Source organism: Rhincodon typus, chromosome 8, assembly GCF_021869965.1.
Source record: "Rhincodon typus isolate 14 chromosome 8, sRhiTyp1.1, whole genome shotgun sequence".
In the NCBI taxonomy this organism is placed as follows: domain Eukaryota; kingdom Metazoa; phylum Chordata; class Chondrichthyes; order Orectolobiformes; family Rhincodontidae; genus Rhincodon; species Rhincodon typus.
The window spans coordinates 36,819,126-36,835,425 of NC_063339.1; the positions used below are offsets into that span (position 1 = coordinate 36,819,126).

A 16,300-nucleotide genomic window follows, 5' to 3' on the forward strand; every position below is an offset into this window, starting at 1 on the left:
AGAAGGGTCCCGAACCGAAACGTCAACCTTCCTGCTCCTCTGATGCTGCCTGGCCTGCTGTGCTCCTCCAGCTCCACACTGTTATCTCTACACAAAGAAGGGTTGCTGAAGCACAGAATGTTTTACACATTGAATGGTTAAGGCAGAGTCTATTCCACTTATTAAGGGTATACTCAGTAAATATCTGAAGTCAAAAAAGATATGGGGAAAGAGACCACTGTTCTTCAACTTGAGAAGGTGCAGAAAAGATTTACAAGAATGTTGCTGGGACTGGAGGATTTGAGTTATATGGAGAGGCTGAATAGGCTGGGGCTTTTATCCCCCGGAGCATTGGAGATTGAGGGGTGATGTTATAGAGGTTTATAAAATGATGAAGGGCATGGATATGGTGAATAGCCAAGATCTTTATCCTAGGGTGGGGAAGTCAAGACTAGAGGGCATAGATTTGTGGTGAGAGGGGGAAAAATTTAAAAAGGACCTGTGGGTAACATTTTCATGCAGAGGGCAGTGCATGTATGGAACAAACTGCCAGATGAAGTGGTGGAGGCTTGTACAATTACAACATTTAAAAGGCATCTGGATGGGCATATGCATAGCAAGGGTTTAGTAGGAAATGGGCCAAACGCTGGCAAATGGGACTAGATCAGATTGCAGACATGTTGGACTGAAGGATATGCTTCTGTGCTGTATGACTCTATGGTAGTAGCATTTGTTTGGCATTGCTTTTAATGAAAATAAAAATTGGTTGTAAGATTTTGTAAGTCAAAGCCTTTCTTGTTATAATCACGCAAGGTAGTCATACAAGCTCTTGTGGATTATCTACTTATGCCTTTTTGAGTCAACTGAACAGATCCCCATGCAACTTTACATGTAACTTGAATACAGTCATATTTGGTATTGGAGCACAGACCTCATTCATAATGTTGTAGGCTTTACCGCATTCTAGCTCTTTAGCAAAATCTTTCAGGTGACATATTAAACAGAAACACTGCCTAAGTAGAACAGTAAAAGGCTATTATGCATTACTGTGCCAGCTGTTTTGATTTTGTACAGAAACCTGAAGGGTTTCTTCACCAGAAGGAGAGGCAGTGGCTGCCCAGATTCACAGGTGTTCTTATGGAAGTTTTGAGAAGGAGGGGTCACCAGACCCGAAACATTAACTCTAACTTTTTCTTCACAGATGCTGCCAGACCTGCCGAGTTTTTCCAGCAACTTCTGTTTTTGTTCCTGATTTACAGCATCCACAGTTCTTTCAATTTTTAAACAGGTCTAGCTGGTATTGTCATAACCCAATGTTTTATTTCTTCTCTCACAGTAAATGACCATTGCTGCCCGTGGTAGTGATCTGCATTCCTGAAATAATGCAGCTCATCTTGTGTAGATGATGTTAGGGAGTGCCAGAGTTTTGATCCAGTGTTAGTGAAGTATTGGCAATCTAGTTCCAAGTCAGGATGGTGTGTGGCTTAGGTGGGAACTTGTAGGTGGCCTTTCCATCATAAGGCTCCAAAATACCCAAGGGCAGAGGGTGAATCTGTCTGGAAAATGTCCAGAAAAATTCAATCACAGAAGTTAGCTGATCAGAGAAAAGTCACCCTTGTAAGTAGAAGAGACAGAATTGTTGAGGAGCTGATTCTTTCACATATGCTGCAAATGGGCTTATCAGTAGGAAAGGTATAGCCTATGATTGCAATGAGCTCTATTATCTGAAGAATTTGAAACAGTACAGAACACAACACTGCAATTATCTGCAAACATCCCCACTTCTGGACCTTATTATGGATGGAGCAGTTAAATATGCAGTTAGGAATAAGCCAAACTGCAGAGCACAATATTGCTTGCTTCAGACTCATATCATACAATCCTTTAAAAAAAGTTTTGTCCTGTGGCTCAGTGCCTTGGATAGTAAACAATAAATTGGCAGAAGATTATACAAAGTTTTATTCTATTTTATTTGCCAAATTATTCTATTTAATACATTCACAGGAACATTGAATTAGGTTTCAGTTAAGACAAACAATAACATGCATTTAATCAATCAAAACTTCAACAGCATTTAATTTTAACACGATTCAACAAGAAATACAATAGTAAATACACTCTTGAACCTAGCAGGATTGAATTATTAGACAGCATAGACAAAAAGGATCAGCAAAACAAAACACCAAAATAAATGGCGGAACTATCTACAAAATGAAAAGAAGCTAGTCAAATCCTATTTCAGCAAAGGCAAATTGAGAGCATTCACTCTTACTCAATTCATTCATAAATCAGTAAGTGGTACCACACGATCTTGAGTACAACAAACTGAACTCTACAAATCCGTTAGATGATGTGGAAATGAACTGTGCCAATAAACAATGCATCCTGGTGGCTTTAGAGGATGGTCAAACCTGCAAACCTGGGTGTCATGTGCATTCTCCACAACCTCATAACTCAGCCCTGAAAATCTACTGTCTCAGGTACATTAGTACAAAAGCAAAATACTGCAGATGATGAAATTCTGAAGTAGAAAATAGGCAGATGACTAATCATCTGAAATATTAATTCTGCTTTTGTCTCTGTAAATGCTGCCAGAACTGCTATTTCCAGTATTTTGTTTTTAATTCACCAGTTTGTCACATTTACATTTCAAAATTGCAAATTTAGACAGGGCTGTTATGAACATATTAGTGCATAAATTCTCAAGCAGGACACCAATATTTTATATTAAAAAAGTTACACATAGCATCTCAAAAAATACCAGTGTGACCCCAAACAAACATCTGAACACCTTTTGTCTACTGCACCTTTTACACTCCCATTTTTCATTCTATGTTTATTTATCCACAATTTCAATGATGTTAGTCTCCTCAGAATACATTAACCAAACAGTTTCAGTTTTTATGTTAAACTATTTAGCCACAGGATTAGGCATTACTGGCAGGGTCAGAATTTAATATCGATATCAATCACCTTCTTCAACAATCGTTGCATGTGGCAATTGTGTAGGAATACTGACCACACAGTTATGAAGGAATGGCAATATTTATTCAACTTAGGCTAATGTCTAATTTGGAGATGATGTCATTCCCAGATACCCACCACCCTTTTCCTTCAAGATGTTGGAAGTCACAGTTTTAGGGGCTTTGCTGAACAAGCTTTGGCAAGTCATTGGAGTGCACGGAATATGTGAAACACATTACAACCAGAGTATGCTGATAGTGGGAGGGCAACTAATTCCTTAGTTTACATATAGCAATTTAACATGAATTTAACACATTTAGTAGTTTTTTTTAACAATTCACAATTTTGTTCAATGCTAGTCCTTAAAAGGTTAGCTAGAAACTCAGTACACCCTTGCAAATAAAATTAATTTCTTTGGGCTGCTATTGTTAGTCAAAGAAAAATTGAGTGTTTTTCCAAATGCAATTATTTCTGTTGCTCAGATATGCTAATAAAATTCTACTGTAATTATAGATTGATGTATTGCAAAATAGCATTTTATAATCTTTGTCAAACAAGTTGAGAAACTTAGAATTTAAGCCAAGTATTTGAATTGAGAAGTCGAGTTGTTATTTATTTCAAACAAATCAATTATAAATACCCTATTAATTAACATTATCATCATTCCAAAGAAAACATAAAATGCTGATCTGTAACATTTAAATACTACAGTTACCATGAATCTTTAGTAGTATTATTTAAATAAACATTGTTTGTTGATGATAAAAAGTGATTAGAGAAACTTTTTTTTAATTTTTGGAAATACCTTGCATCTTAAATAGAAATCACATGGAGGATGAAACTTATCTAAAGTACAAACTGATTATGCAAAGGATTATATTTTTAAATATGCAAAATGCAAAAGTTCACGTTGTTATTGACCACGAGGACCCTTGGAAATGTATAATTGTATCAATAAGATGCTTACTGAAACTTCATCTGGTATTTCAATTAAATCTGTTATAATCAGTAACTTTAGAAGTGTATGCATTACAAAATCAATTGAGCAAATGTTAACAACATTGTTTGTTTGCCAATTCAAACAAAAAAATTCTGTTCAAATTTATTTTTTTCAAAAAATTAAGGAAGTTGGTGCCATTTAACATTAATATTGCACAGTTGAGATCATTGTTGTAAGGCAAACTTTGAACTGTTGATTTCAACTACATCCATCCAACTGATCAAAAAATTACAATAAATTGATACATTTATGAAAACAAGAACCGGGTGTGACAGTGGTCCTTCATGCATCCAATATTTTGATACTGAATTTAAGCATTGTGTAAAAAGAAACAAGCACATATTGCAGGTACCAGGATCAGTTTCTGAAGATTTCTTTGTGACACAATAATACTGTGCTACAAATCTGCATTATTCTTACATGTTATTTTAAAATCACAGTGTTTAGGTATTGAAATTTTTGATCCATTACAAAACTAAGGCATTTAACGACACATCTTCAGCAATTGCATAGCACAGGTATTGAGATACAGTTGAATTCCAAGGGCAAATTTTAAGCAATTTATGATTGATGTGTTTCTCTCTTTAGAAAGAAGAGCATGTTATTATTTACAAAATACACAAGTGCAGGTCAACCATGCAGCCTGAAGATCAAGCTATTGCAACTCAATCCTTTGATTTAAATTGTAGCTATATCCAGTTTAATTTTACTCCACATTAGGGATGCAGCATACTGAAAAGGGAATATCAACTCTCACTAAAAACAAAAATTTAATAGGCTTCATACAAATGCATTTTTCAAAAACAGACGGCTTATTTGTTTTTAACTGGAAAGTAAAAACATTGTTGAATTTATATACTTCTGATTATAAATGCAAATTGATATTGCTCTATTTGCTTTACGGCCCTCACCCATTTCAAACACCAGTGATGTTTTTAACTATAATTCTCAATCCCTATAATTAACGTGTGATACTTTAGGTTTAAACTATATTCAAGACAACGGTTGATTACGACAATATTCAGTACTATCAATTAAAAGTTAACTAATGACATGTATCATCAATTTCTGGATATACTGGGGACACGTTGTTACATAATTCATTTGATACAACCAATTGAATCAGCTTTTGTGGGATGAGGACAGCCATGATGCATACAGTGTTACATTATTTTATGGATTGATTGATTTATTGATTTGAATAAGGGCATTGCAAATAATGCACTTTTGGTTTGCCTTAACTAAAACGTACAATTAACTTCCTTAACCTTGGTCTCATTCACTGGAAAGTGTATAATATTGATTCATTATTGTATGATGTAAACAAACTATAAAATATTGGAGCCACTATCAAGTTGGGCCAGAATAAAATCGTAAAGTTTTTCAAAATTTCTTTGCTAAACCTTGGAAGAAGCATTGAAGTAATTATAAACCACTTACCAATCCCCAATTGTGTTTAAAAAAATAGCCAGTCAACCTTACTTCAATTTCAGAAAAATTGACATATATTCAAATAGATTAAACTCTTTTACTTTCATTGAGTATTATTTGGCATTACTCAAACTGCACTTTGAAGAAGTATAATTGCTCATACAGAACTTTTCTACCCATAATGCATTTATACAAGCCAATTGTCTGACTCTCAAAAATTGTGGAAGGATTCTCAACTGCAGTGCGCAAATGTTTGACAAAATATTTCCAAACAGGCACACAACATGTCAAAAATCATTGTCAGGTCTGTGGGTCAAGTCTTTAACAATAACATTCAATTATTTTACCTTCAAAATCATCTAGTACTTTTCTATGTTATTTCTTCAACACAGCTGGATTTTTAGGGGAAAGCAATAAAGCCAGGGGGATAACATGCTAGCATGGTAAATGTGTAATTTAACGTTTTCTCAAAATTCTCTCTGACATGCGCAGCTTATTTCTTGCATTTCTGGGTTGCTTTCAAGATTACTGCATGACTGCACAAATTAAACAGTCTGTTGCTTGTGCGTGGCCTGTTGTTCCATGAACTATGCATTTCAGTGGCTACACAACTGCACACAGCAGTGTGCACAGGGAACACAGGAGGCTGATTTAAAGGCAATAGATATAAATACACAATCAAATAAAAAAATAAAAAATCAGGGTGCTCACTTTCAGCACTCCATATTAATTATCTATGAAATGGTTTGCTTGCAGTTCAAGGCCCAGTTGTCTCAGCTAGTCAGCTGATATGCTAGAGATGAATGGACTCCAAGAAAAATATGAACGGATTGAAAACAATCAATCAAGTAACACCCAGGGGTCTAAAGCTATCAATATATTTGCCATGATATTTTAAAATATTATAATCCACTGCCTTTCCATAATGTTGTTCCTAACAAAGCATATATTGTTTGAAATCTTAATAATGTAATGAAATACTAAACCACCTTTATAGCATTCATTACTATTCAAAGTATAAGGAAAACTCTTTAATTTTCTTTGAAAAATCTAGCTAAATTAATTACATAATTTAATAATATGAACTTTAATCTTCTTGATAGCATTAAATGTGCCTGAATAATTCTTCTAAATTATTAGAAATAGTGCAAAGCATGAGTCACAAAAGCTATATTTCATGCATTGAACTGCTATTCAATATTCCCATTCATCCGTTTTCATGTCTAGATAATTCAGAATATTCTGAGCAAATTTCACTGCTTGTTTTCTGGCAACCTTAGCACCATCATTCCCTTGAGTCTCTACTGCATCGAGTGCTAGGAGTTGCTTTGTGAGCATTTCTTCCAGTCTCACATAATTCTTGTCTGTTCTGTCTCCATCAAATGACAATACCTGCTTTTGAAATTCTGACAAATCACTCAGGACCTGCCATATAGCCTTCTGTGAAGGATGTTCATCTCTAAGCTGTTCTTCCATGTTTTCTCTCTTTGCAAGTGTCTCTTTAAGGTCAACATAAGCTATTACTGCCTGCACATCAACTACGGCTCTTCTCCTAGCTTCACGGATACATGGATTTTTGCCAATGTCTACTTTATCTAATTCAGTGAGAAGACTTTGCAGTTCTCCTTTTGGTTTTAAATGGAGATCCGAGGCATTTTCTAGTTGCAGCAGCTGTTGTTTTAAATGCGTTGTCTTCTGACCTATTTCTTCTATCTGTTTGATGGACTGATTTTGTGCTAGATCGTAACTTCCTGCAGCCTCGCCTTCTGATTCCATCTCCAAATGTTCTAGTAAACAATTGATTTCATGCACTACACGTTTCCGATAGTTTCTTGCTTCTGAGTGTCCAGCCACATCAATCGCATCCAATTGCATTAACAATCCTGTGAGGATACGGGAAAGATGTGCACAGTTCTCCAAGGTATTCAGGTTCATAAGCAGGCCAATTACATCCCATCTTGCTTTGCTAACTTCACATAAAACAGAGTTGATCTTGGGAACAGAAGGGTGTGTATCTGCAGACAGAGGCAAAGCTAATGCTTGCCGACCAATACAATTTTCAATGATGTCTTGCAGTGCACAAATCTTGGTCAAAGCTCGATATCTAGCTTTCCTCAAGCTAATTTTTCCTCCTGTTTTCACCTGTGTCAGTTGAAAGATAATTTCTTGGATGCGCTCAGCAAATTCCTCAGTTATCAAACCCCCAGCTGAAGATAATTCATTCGTTACCAACTGTTGTGCATCACTGAAGACCTTTTCCACCTTCAGGCGAGATGGGTGAGTTGCAATTTGTTCTAACTCTTTGAGCAGCCCCTCCACATCGTTTACTGCACTTTTGCGGCCATGCTGAATGTCAGGCTTGCCATCAGTGTCTACTGCATCTAATTCAAACAGCAACTTGGTCAAGGTGCTCTCCAGGCGCTTGTATTCTCTATCAGACTGTGTACCACTGAACGAAACTACAAGTCGTCTAGCTTCATTGATTTCCTTCTGAATTTCTTGGATTCTAATCATGGAAGGATGCTGTTGACCCATGGCCATATTCCCTTTTTCCCTAATGAGTCATAATGTGTCTGAAATTAAAGCAAAACATGTTGGTCAGGTGTTACTTCTTGGAATCAGACCTAAACTCTATTTATTATTGCCTCCAGAATTCAAGTATTGTTAAGTGGAAGATCTGTAAATTGCCTTCTACTCTATCTATGCATTTATTAAATATATTAATGCATGTTCTTTGTTTAGACAGAAATCGTGACACAATTAATTAACCTAGCATTTGACTTCCACATGGCAAGGCAAAATTCTGAGGCAAGCCCACTGTGGTAACACAATCTAGATTTTGCAGTGACTTTGAGTTTTTAAAACGCCACAAATACTTTAGAAAAATGTCGCTTTTAAAATTATTTAAAAGTAAATTGGCTGCGCTCAACCTTAAGAATGTCTGAGTGTTATTTAGACTGCAGTAGGCAACACAAGTATTGATCTCTGCCTCCTATCCTTTATACAGCCTACACACAAAAGTTGCCACCATCTGTATAACATCAATTTTTAAAAATTAATGCCATTAATGCAATCTCTGTTTCCTGAAGGTATTTATCAAATACTTGTGAAAATGCATAATTATACATCACCTTCAATCCTCTTATTTTCAAACAACCCAATCAGGTTAGATGGATAGAATTACTGTCTACTAACAATAAAGCTAAATAAGGAGCTATAACCTCCTCCTCTCTAACTATATTTGTCAATGTTCCATTCATCACTCAGATTGTTCCCCAGCAGAAACCAGTACAATTCACCTTTCATCTCCAAACCCTATCAGATAAGATCACTGAATATCATTATTTGTCACTAGTCATCATTTACATAAAACTATTTGGACTCAGAAATTACATTAGATTATATAAGATAAACTCCACAGAAACAGGCCATTTGGTCCAACTAATCAATGACGATCTTTATGGTCCACTCAAATCTCCCAACATCTTTTCTCATCTAAATGTACCATCGTTACAATCTATTCACTTCCCCCTCAAACATTTGACCAGATTTTCTTTAATCACTTAAGATATGCTTCAACCACTCCCAGTGATAATGAGTTTGAAAGTCTTGATAATATATGAGTGAAGAAGTTTCTTCTGACTTGCATATGGGTTTCCTTGGTGACTAGTTTTTAAAATCGATGGTCTCTAGTTCTTTGGGAGAGGAAATAATCTCTCTGTATTTACTCAATCAAAACCTTTGGCATTGTTTAAGACCTCTAACAGATCACACTTAGCCTCTTTTTCCCCCAAGAGAGAAAAGACCCAGGCTGTCAATCCTTTCTCGATATGTATGCCTGTGTACCCGGCATCATTCTTGCAGAGATTCTCTGCATCCTCTGAATAAGACATGACCAGAACTGGAAGGGTGGTCTAATTGGGGTTTAGCATAACGTTCCTACTCTGTTTCATTTCTAAATGAATAGAATTGAATAGAACTTGGTTCTGAAGAAGTCATGTCTGACTCAAACGTTTACTGTTTCGCTCTCCAGAGATGCTGCTAGACCTACTGAGTTTCTTCAACACTTTATTTTTATTTGTAATCTCCAGCATCCACAGTGCACTGATTTTAAGGGCTTAATGTACTTTGAAAAACAAATGATGTTGCTAATCTGAAGTGTAAATATTAATGAATGGTTTATTTTGCTGCTCTACCCAATAAATAATAAGTGGCTCCCCTGTTCTTCTGCGCAAAATATACTACCTCATATTTTCAGGCAACTGTGTTGAACTTCAATAATCAATTACCCATTCTACATATCTTTGGTAACATGGGGCTGCTTTCCTCAGCCTCAAGATCCTGCTTTTTAAATTTAATTCCTAATTGCATTTCATCAGGAACTCCTCCATATATCTATCCAGTCATTTTATACATGCTCCAACACTGAACATAAAAACTGGATAGAGACTAGTGCCTCATTGGCTGCTGTGAGATATCCTTTCTTCTGACACTTGTAAGCAACATGGCAAAGAGTCATACAACATGGAAACAGACCTTTCTGTCCAACTAATCCACGCTGAACCATGTTCTCAAAGTAAACCATCTGCATGCTTTTGGACCATATCCCTCCAAATCATTCCTATTCATGTACTTATCCAAATATTGTTTAAATATTATAATTGTACCCGCATCCACCACTTCCTCTGGCAGTTCATTTCACATACAAACCACTTTCTGTGTAAAAAGTTACCCTCATGTCTTTTTAAAAATTTTTTTCCTCTCACCTTAAAAATACCACCCCTAACTTTGAACTCACCCACTTCAGGGAAAAAACCTTTGCAATTCACTTTATCTATGTCCCTGGTGATTTCATAAATCTCTATAAAGTCACCAGTTAACCTCCTACGTGCCAGTGAAAACAGTCCCAGCCTATTTTTATAACCCAAACCCTCCATTCCCAGCAATATCCCAGTAAATCTGTTCTGAACGCTCTCTAGTTATTGATATCTTTCCTATAATGGGGTGACCAGAACTGCACACAGTACTCCAAACAGGGCTCACCAATGTCCTGTACAACCTCAACAAGATATTCCAACTCCTATACTCAAAAGCTCTGAGCAATGAAGGCAAGTGTGCCAAATGCCTTCTTAACCACCCTATGTATCTGAACCCCTAGGCCTGTCTTTTCTACAACACTACCCAGGGCCTTACTATTAACTGCATAAGTCCTGCCCTTGTTTGTTTTACCAAAATGCAATATCTCACATTTATCCAAATTAAACTCCATTTGTTACTCCTTAGCCCATTGACCCAAGTGACCAGGATCTCTTCATAATCTCAGATAACCTTCTTCGCAGGACACTACACCACCAATTTTAGTGTCATCCACAAACTTACTAAACTGTGCCTCCTATATTGTCATCCATATCATTTATATAAATGACAAACAGAAATGGACACAGGACCGATCCCTATGCAACACCACTGGTTACAGTCCTCCAGTCCAAAAAACAACCCTCGAGCACTAACCTTTGTCTCCTACCTAAAGCCAATTTTGTATCCAATTAGCAAGCTCATCCTGAATCCCATTATGATTTAACTTTTCTAATTAGTTTACAATGTGGAAACTCATCAAAGGCTTTATTTAAGTCCAAGCAAACAACTTTAGAATACTCGTTTTTAGCCTCAAAAACACCATCTATCATCACAATTTTAGAGCATTATTATTACTACATTTGTATTCTGGTCCCCGCAATCTGGTCAGCCTTCTGAGCAACAATGCCTTGATTTACACTGTGGCCTAATTCCCTCCCCTGCTGTTATCTAGAATGGAAGTTGTACGGGCATCATCACATAAGGGAGATTAGCAGTTTCTGAACAGTTTTATCCAGGATATGGTAGGCAGCAATGTACTTTAAAAAAAAGGAGGGTGTCACTGTCAGGTAGCTGGGAATGGGGCTTTAAGGGATTTTGAGAAGGAGCTTCTTCAGATACTGGTTCTGTCATAACACGCATGATAGCAAGTGCTGGATATCTCCCGCAGTCATGCTAGCTCTGGACAGTCATGCCACTGACAAAATCCCATGTTGTGTAGTTCAGACTCAATTCAGAAGAGCAGAGAAAATGAAATGACTTGAAAACAATCAGAAAATGCTGGAAATGCTTAGCACACATCAGACAAAGTCATTCATCTGTTTTTCTCTCTTCACATGTTCTGCCAGATCTGCCAGCATTTTGTCAAATGCAAAGGAATTGTGTTGAACTTGAACAGAACCTTAGTTAAATCACATTTGACGTACTGTGCACAATGCTAACCTCCAGAATTAAAGTACAGAGTCCTGGAAAAATGTTTTTCAAAGAAAGGTATACTAGATCCAAGAACTAAGCATGGTAACAGAAAATAGAAAAGCTACAAGAAGACTAGAAGACATAAAAACAAAGCCAAGCATCAAATACGCTTTGAATGTGGAATTATTTCAATAAGACAATGTTAGGGGCACACTAACTGAATGCATGCAGAATGTGCAATAAGGTAGATGCTCTAAAGGCACAAATACATAAGTACAATATAATTACCACTACAGAACATGACTGCATGACATTTAAGGATATTTGACATCTCAGAATTACCGACAAGAAGGAAAAGGGTGTGGAGCTCCACCAATAATAAAGAACGGGACCAATACATTACTAAGTAAGGATCCCGGATTGGAAGAACAATGTATGGAATCTACTCGGCTGGAGTTAGGAAACAGCAAGGGACAGCAGACACTGACGACTAAGAAGGTTTGGGAAGAATTCAGCAAAGGAGGGCAAAGATACCTAAAAGTAAAGGGAGAATAGAATATGAATGCAATCTAGCAAAATACAAAAAACAGGCTGTAAATGCTTCTAAAGACATGCAATTTGGCTAAGCTGAATGTGGGTCCACTACAGGCAGAATCAAGAGAATTTACAAGAAATAGGGAAGTGGCTAAATTATTACTGTATGTTCATTTTCACCGAAGATACAAGAAATCTCCCAGAATCAAGATCAATAACTAGGGAGAATGAGGACTTGAAGCAAGTTAGCATTAGTAAGATGGCTGTACTGGAGAAATTCATGGGGCTGAGAGCTGTTAAGTCCCTGGGGTCTGGTATTCCACATTCCAGAGTGGTGAATGAGATGGCTATAGAGGTAGTTGATACATTGGTGACCATATTCCACAATTCTATAGATTTTGAATTAATTTCTGCAGATTGGAAGCCAGCAGATGTCACCTCACTACTTAAGAAGGGAGCTAGAGAGAAAACAGGGATCTAAAGCCAAGTTAATTGTAGCAAGGAACGCTAGAATCCATCACAAAGGTTGTGATAAATAGACACTTGGATGATAATGATCTGGTTGGGCAGTTAGCATGGGTTTGTGAACAAAAAATCATGTTTGCAAACTTGTTGAGGGAATTACCAACAAAACTCACAAAAGGGTGATGATGGACGTAGTGTACTTGGATTTTCAGAAAGCTTTTGATAGGTCCCCTACAGGAGGTTGGTCACAAAATTAAACCACGTGGGATAGGACACAATGTACTGGTATGAATTAATAATTGGCTAACAGGTAGAAAACATAGTAGAAATAAACAGGTCATTCTTGCATTAGCATATTGAGACTAGTGGGGTACAAAAATGATCAGTACTTGGGTCTGAACTATTCACAATATATATCAATGGACATGGGGACCAAATGCAATATTTCCAAATCTGAGGATGATACAAGGCTAAGCAGGAATATGTGTTTTGAGGAATTTGCAAAGTGGATTCAGGAGGATTTGGACAGGCTTAGTGAGTGGGCAAGAGTATAACAAATGCAATATAATGTGCATATATGTGAGGCTGTCTACTTTGGTAGGAGGGACAGATGTGCAGAGTATTTATTGATTGGCAAATTAAAGCATACATATACAAAGGGATCTAGGTGTCCTAGTCAGTAAGTTACTGAAGGCCAACATACAGGTACGGCAAGCTTTTAGGAAGGCTAATGGAATATTAGCCTTTATTGCAAAAGGGTTTCAGCACAGTAGTACTTAAGTCTTGCTTCAATTCTTTAGAACCTTCATCAGATCTGGAGGACTGTGCATTGTCTCCATACCTCACAAATGACATTATTGCCATCAAGGGAGTGCAACAAAGATTTAACAGACTTCCTCCTGGGACAGCAGAAAAAAGAATGGGCAAACTGGCCTTTATTCTATAGAATTTTGGAGAGAGATGATTTAATTGAAATCTCCAAATTACTTAAAATGATAGTTAGGACAGATGCAGGCAACATGTTTCTCCCAGTTGGGGAGTCTAGAATTAGGGGACTCTATTTAAAAATATGGGGAATTTAGGGCTAAAATGAATAATTTCTTTTATTGAAAAACACATAGTTGTGAATCTTTGCAATTTTCTAACTCAGAGGATTGTGGAAGCACAATGATCCAGTTAAATGTCAGAACAGGCTTGAAAGGCTGAATGACCTACTCCTGTTCCTATACCCATTAATAAAATGGGTATATTTTATTATACCCAAGATGATCTTACAGAGGTCATTTAGATTCCAAAGAAGTTTGGCAGGTTAGACCTAAAGAAAAATTTTCCATTAATGCGTGCCACAAATATAAGTCATTGAATAAATAAATAAGGAATTCAGAAGAAAATTCTTTAGTCAGGGTGGTTCCACACTTAGAATTTACCCCAGAATAGTAATCAAACAAATAGTAATCAAAACAACTTTCAAGGATGCATTTAAAGGAAGGTTATATAAACACGAGTGAGAAAGGAATAGAAGGATCTGTTGATGTGTTGGAGGCTTTAATGGAGCATAAACTCATAAATCTTCTGGTCCAAAACATCAGTTTCTGCGCTGTAAATAATATATATTTATTACCTTGTTGCTTTTTAATTTCTCACTAACAAATCCATGCTGTCTGCCCACTTTTAAACCATGACTCTCCTAATAATAATTGGTTTGGTCCTCTTTAGTTGTCTGCACTTATTTACCTGCCAATGACTTTAGATGGTTGATTAGTATCTATTTGGAGTATCCCTCTTCACTTTTACAAACAGCAATGCAATATTTGGGATCTTCCAGTTATCTGGAGCCATTCCTGTTTCCAAGAATGAACAAGACTGTAAGTATAGCTTCTGATAACAGCTTAGGAATCCAGGATGAATTCCATCAAAACAGCAGGACCTGTGTACAGTCTATTTATAGCCTTTTCACCATTTTTATATTGTACAACATCTCCTCCACTGCAATATTAATTCTATTTCATGCCCCTAATTGACTTAACCATTTCTTAAACTATTCTTATATTCTTTGTTTATATATTTCTTGATTCTCTTTTACGTGAGCTTTCATGGGTCAGCTGTGGATCAACTGACAGCATTCTCACATTCTGAGACAGAAGACTGAGAGTTTAAGTCATACTTCAGGACTTAAACACAGAACTAAAATCAAGTGAATAAGTCAGTGCAGTAGTGAAGTACTGTGAAGGAGCCATCTTTCAGATAAAACATTAAACCGAGTCTCTATCTGCCTCGTGTATATAAATGACCTCATGACACTATTTCAAAGAACAGTAGTGGATGTACTGTTGGTGTCTTGGTCAACATTAGTTCCTTAATCGGCATTTAAAATGGTAATGAAACAGATTATCTGCTCATTATCACACTGTTATTCATTGCAGCTTGCTGTGTGCAAACTGGCTGTTGCATTTCTTACATTAGAACAATATTTCAATATTAACTGTAAAGCAGTTTCTGATGTCCTGTGGTTGTAAAAGATGCTTTGTAAACACAACGTTTCTTGTTTATTTAACCCACGAGTTTCTTCAATCCACTTGTGCCCATTTTCAATATTTTCCTGATTTTGTCATAAGGCTCATTATTTTCTGTTTAATTGCAATCTCTATTTGGATAGCCCTGGATTCCTCATTGTTTCCTTCTTACGGGAATATGTTTGATTTATGCCTAAACACTCCTTAACCAAGGCCTGCTATCGCTCGGTTACTGTTTACTTGGACAATCTTTCTTTTACTGCGCAGACAATCATGGAAATTAGCTCTCACCCAGTTGGGCAGTTTAACTGTTAATTTTTTATTGTCCCTTTCTGAAAAGACTTTAAATTTAATCATATTACGAGCACTATTACCCAACACACTTCCACTACAGCACAGTTCACTTGCACTACTTTATTCCTTAGAACTAGATCCAGCACTGCTCCTTTTCTCATCATGCCAAACATTGATCAGAAAATGTGTACAGAACTTTCAACTATTCTTTCACAACTTGCTCCTTATCTTGTGCACCTGCACCTCCCTAAACCATTTCCAGTCCATATTTGAGTAAGTGAAATTCCCTCCTATTCCTGCTTTTTTTTCACATTTCTCTGAATTTTTCTGATAGATTTGCTCATTTATATCTTTCTCACTATCCAGGGTCGATGTTCAACATCTGCAAAAGAAAAGCCCATTTTCAATTGTTTAACCATAACCAAATAAATTCAGTCTTTGAAGCATCCTTATAGGTGTATTATCTCACTACAGATTTGTAATCTCCATCAATGCAATAAACATGCCTCCCATAAACCCAACCCATCTCAAGTAACAAGGACCATGAAACTATCAATTGTCATAAATACCCACATGGATTCATTAATATCCTCCAGAGAATGAAATATACCGTTTTTACTTGGTCCAGCCTACATCTGACTCTAAATTCATAGCAATGCAGTTGACTCTTAGAGATAGTAGGAACTGCCGATGCTGGAGAATCTGAGATAACAAGGTGTACAGCTGGATGAACACAGCAGGCCAGGCAGCATCAGAGGAGCAGGAAAGCTGACGTTTCGGGTCTGGACCCTTCTTCAGAAATCTCTGAATTCAGAATTCAGAAATTCAGAAATTTCTGAAGAAGGGCCCA

The 16,300-nt window shown here is 36.7% G+C and overlaps 1 protein-coding gene across 1 annotated transcript; it reads right to left on the reverse strand.

Annotated features, from left to right (window-relative positions):
- Positions 1 to 1,959: 1,959 nt before the first annotated feature.
- Positions 1,960 to 8,122, reverse strand: bag5 (BCL2 associated athanogene 5). Its single transcript, XM_048600371.1, has one exon. The coding sequence runs from the start codon at positions 7,913 to 7,915 to the stop codon at positions 6,569 to 6,571; it is 1,347 nt and encodes a 448-aa protein (XP_048456328.1). The 5' UTR covers positions 7,916 to 8,122; the 3' UTR covers positions 1,960 to 6,568.
- Positions 8,123 to 16,300: the final 8,178 nt, after the last annotated feature.